This window comes from Mandrillus leucophaeus, unplaced genomic scaffold (genome assembly GCF_000951045.1).
Source record: "Mandrillus leucophaeus isolate KB7577 unplaced genomic scaffold, Mleu.le_1.0 Scaffold1406, whole genome shotgun sequence".
In the NCBI taxonomy this organism is placed as follows: domain Eukaryota; kingdom Metazoa; phylum Chordata; class Mammalia; order Primates; family Cercopithecidae; genus Mandrillus; species Mandrillus leucophaeus.
The window spans coordinates 25,478-30,034 of record NW_012101373.1 but is presented as its reverse complement, the minus strand read 5'-3'; the positions used below and the strand labels follow the sequence as shown (position 1 = coordinate 30,034).

At 41.7% G+C, this 4,557-nt stretch overlaps 1 protein-coding gene across 1 annotated transcript in view; it reads right to left on the bottom strand.

Moving 5' to 3' along the window:
- Positions 1–4,316, bottom strand: part of LOC105535027 (vacuolar fusion protein CCZ1 homolog B-like) — a 22,826-nt gene extending 18,510 nt beyond the window's left edge. The window contains exons 1-5 of the mRNA XM_011973982.1: positions 3,780–4,316; positions 3,594–3,687; positions 3,225–3,302; positions 2,468–2,515; positions 1,419–1,502 (exon numbers count right to left, since the gene is read on the bottom strand). Of these exons, the coding sequence (XP_011829372.1) occupies positions 1,419–1,502; positions 2,468–2,515; positions 3,225–3,302; positions 3,594–3,687; positions 3,780–3,916 (441 nt within the window). The 5' untranslated portion in view covers positions 3,917–4,316. The remainder of the gene's footprint in view (positions 1–1,418; positions 1,503–2,467; positions 2,516–3,224; positions 3,303–3,593; positions 3,688–3,779) is intronic.
- Between the last annotated feature and the right edge of the window lie 241 nt (positions 4,317–4,557).

The window sequence follows — 4,557 nt, the reverse complement described above, 5'->3', positions numbered from 1 at the left end:
AAAAAAAAAAAAAAAAAAAAAGTAATTCCTTATAGTTGTGCCCTTCAAATTAGATTAGCCTAATGAGGGATCTATCCATTAATACTACAGACAGTGCCATCTTTTTTCCCCCCTGAGATGGAGTCCTGCTCTGTCGCCCAGGCTGGAGTGAAGTGGTGCGATCTCAGCTCACTGCAACCTCTGCCTCCTGGGTTCAAGCGATTCTCCTGCCTCAGCCTCCAGAACAGCTGGGATTACAGGCGTGCGCCATCACGCCCAGCCAGTTTTTCTGTATTTTTAGTAGAGGCGAGATTTCACCATGTTGGCCAGACTGGTCTTGAACTCACGACCTCATGATCTGCCTGCCTGGGCCTCCCAAAGTGCTGGGATTACAGGCGTGAGCCACCACGCCCAGCCGAAAGTGCCATCTTAACTAAAATCGCGTCTAAACGATACGTAGTCAGGACAACAGTTGTATCCATATGTTGACGTGTAAGAGAGAAATGAGGACAAGAACAGAAACCAGGAGATAATATGCGAGTGGATAATTGTGGTCATTAAAATGACAAAACAACAAAGAAGTAATTCAGAGAAACAAAAAATTCGAAAATAGCTATGAAAGCTGTTTTAGAGAGAAAAGTTGAACTCAACAATAGACACAGAAGGTATTTTCAGAAGAAAATAAATTGAGAATTGTTTCTTTAAGGGAAACTGGACTGGGTGAGTCGGCTCATGCCTTTAACCCCAGCACTTTGGGAGGCCGAGGAGGGAAGATCGCTTGAGACCAGCCTGGGCAAAACAGCCAGGACAAGACCCTCTTTTTTTGTTTCCTTTTAAAAAAAAGATAAACTGAGCTTGACAAGGTCGGGTGAAATATGCAAAATTCAATCACAATGGAAGAACAGCACTTGGGACACAAGTCCCTAATGGCTCATCTGACACAGTCCCACAGCCAGTAACTCAGTAACTCTTCCTGCATCGACACAGCTTATGCCTGTTCAGTGAACAGAGCCCATCCCTAACAATGTGCAACTCCAATAATCACGTTTTCCTTATCAACTGATCCATCACACAAAAGATCAACTGATCCATCACACAAAAGACGGCTGTTGAGTAAGCCCAGGACAGATGCAGGTAAAACACAAGGAGGCCGAAGATGACTCCAGGACTCTTTAAGAGCCCCGGGGGAACGCAGGAAGCTCTGCCTTACAGCTGGAGGGAGGGTCCAGAGCACACGCCTCACGCGTCTCCTGGCCTCACGCGTTTTCTCGCCTCACGCGTTTCCTCGCTGCTCCAGTTTTACGACTGTCTGTCTCAGGCTCTTTGCCACTTTCAAGTTCTGGGTTTTTTGTACGTAAGAAACGAACTTGTCTGTCCATATTTTTCTAAAAATCTGCTGAATGCTCACTAAAGTTATAAATGAAATTCAAAGTACTTACCCGATGGAAGAATTTCTCTAATCTTTCTTTCAGAAGCTCGACGCCTCCGTCTTCCATGGCTTTCAGAAATGTTCCATTAAAAAGCTATGAGGTAAAAGACGGCAGGAAAAAAAATCAATTTCCTATGCTCACTTTTTCAGTAGAACAAGTTCTTTTTTTCCTTTAGATTATTAATTCAGCTCATTAAATCTCCCAGTTCTTTTCAACAGAAAAAATATTTACATGAGAAAAGCTGAGTTAAAAATATAAGTTACAAAAAAATACTGTTAAGTGATGCTGTCTTATATATGAAACTGCCTAATTGCTCTGGGCATCTTTCAAAAATTTCAACTCACCCTGAAGTTTCAATTTATATAAATAATATCACCCAAATTTTTATTTTTCAGTTTTCTTTCAATGAACGGAATCACCATTTTTATCCCTTTTTTTTTTTTGAGACGGAATCTCGTTCTGTCACTCAGGCTGGAGTGCGGTGGCGCAATCATAGTTCACTGCAGCCTCGACCTCCCAGGCTCAAGCGATCCTCCCACCTCAGCCTCCCAAGTAGCTGGGACTACAGGCATGCACCATGACACCTGACTAACTTGTGCAAACATTTTTTGTAGAGATGGGGTCTTGCTATATTGCCCAGACTGGTCCTGAACTCCTGGGCTCAAGCAATCCTCCCACCTCAGCCTCCCAGAATGCTGAAATTACAGGTGTGATACACTGTGCCCTGCCTCACTGAAATGTTTAAATCATAAAATTATCTGCATTCTGTACGTTCCTTGAGGACAGAGACACACGTTTTCATCAGTGGGGACACATTCCCACTCTGAGGCTGAGAGAGAGAAGGGAGTTCAATACTTGCTGAATAAATGTGGGCATAAACCTCACTACCTGTTTCCAAGGCCTCATTATTTTCTTCTCTAAGAGAAATACACAGTCACTTTGCAGTCACTGAAACATTTCTCTTTAAACAACCCTGGAGCCTATATAAACAACCCTGGAGCCTATATAAACAGGGGTAACTGGTTGGACTCTCGGTTCAAAACGAATGCCAGGCTTACCTTGTACATGCTGTAGCACTGCTGTAGCACTGAACTGTAAACCTTGTCCTGCAAACACAAAAACACAGCACAGATCTCAATTCGAGGGAAAACAATGTCTATCGGAGAGATGGCAAAGCTACACTGACTCTTGGCCAAACGGTATAATGTTTATCAACTTGGTCCCACAATAGTTGTGTGCTGAAAAAGTGTTTACTTTTTTTTTCTTTTGTGAGATGGAGTCTCACTCTGTTGTCTAGGCTGGAGCGCAGTGGTGCAGTCTCAGCTCACTGCAACCTTTGCTTCCCTGGTTCAAGCGATTCTCCTGCCTCAGCCTCCTGAGTAGCTGGGATGACAGGTGTGCGCCACCGTTCCTGGCCAATTTTTATAGTTTTAGTAAAGACAGGGTTCCGCCATATTGGCCAGACTGGTCTTGAACCCCTGACCTCAAGTGATCTGCCCGTCTCGGCTTCCCAAAGTACTAGGATTACAGGTGTGAGCCACTGTTTCCAGCCAGAAGTGTTTAAATTCTAATTTGTGACTCAGTAAGCCTTACTTTAGGAGGGCTTTCAATGTAGATGAAGAGCAGAAGGTATTAGTGAGATAGGGTGCATATACATTTTAAAAAGACTGTGCTCATGTAAACGATAAACATAAACCTTTGCTATATACCCCCAGAAACTTCCGCAAAAGCCACCGAGTTTAAATCCGACCAATTGAGGGATTCAACATACTCAGTAATACATCTAAAATAAATAAACAAATAATGACACATTACCAACAACTCCTCCTCTTGATATTCAATAACTGGTTTTCCATCTTTACTCTGTTTTTCAATTATAGGATTCCGAACAACCTGCAAAGTTTGATAAACTGAAATTATACAATGAATTCATTATACCATGGTTTTTATTTTGCCTTAATTTAAAAACTTTGAACATGCTATAGCACCAGAAACACAACTTCTTAAAACAGCCCCAAGAACAAATAAAGCAAATAGGAAGAACTTGATTTTAAAATTACAACCAATTTTATTTTAATGTTACTTGGACGCAATAGCCAGAGAACTTTCCCAAATTCTGAATAGTAAAGATCACCCATAACTTCACCGTACAATTTCAGAAAGATACACCGTGTATGTAAATACCATGACCATCCAGAAATGTTCTTCTGGTTCATTGAAGAACTGTCTATTCTTCTGGGTATGTAAAGATTTTGCAGGTTTTGATGGGCTAAAGGTCCTACAAAGGTTAAAAAAATATGTTTGAGACAATTCTCCAGCAGAAGTTTTAAGAATTCACTGAACTCTAAAAGGCACACTTAAAGGTATTACCTTGTGAACTGTACAATAGCTTCACACAATCCGACATTTCTAATCTTTTCATTCTTTTCTACCTCATTTGGATGATAAAATAAAATCTTATTTTCCTCCTGAAACATGAAGAAACAGAAGCACATTAATATAAACATTTCATCTTAGCTACTGAAAACGCTAAGTTCAATGTTGACCTCTTGTGTCACACATGCTAATGACAAAACAAAACAAAGACCAGTTTTAGAAACACAGGGTATTGTAATTCTAGCACTCTGAGAGCTCGAAGCGGGAGGATCACTTGAGCTCAGGAGTTCCAGACCAGCCTGGGCAACACAGTGAGACCTCGTCTCTATTACTAAAAATAATAAGAAAAACAGGAATTATCTCGTCATGTGCAAATACTGCCCACCAGCCAGAAAGGCAGTTTCGATATTCAATAAGTCACGTTATATCTGAAGCAGCACCAGGTAATTTCTATGAAAACTCAGTCTCTAGATTTCTTTCCTAGTGCTAATTTGTAATACACCAATGCTTGTAAGAAATAAAGGTGTGCACATCTGCAGACACACAGCTCCCTGAAAATTAAATCCAGCCAGGTCCCAGACATTTGAACTAACAAGTTTTTTTTTTTTCTTTTTCTGGAGATGTGGTCTCTGTGGCCCAGGCTGTAGTGCAGTGGCGCAATTACAGCTCCCCTACAGCCTCAACCACTGGGGCTCAAGCGATCCTCTGGCCTCAGCCTCCTGAGTAGCTGGAACTACAGGTGCGTTCCACCACTCCTGGCTCATTTTTCGAT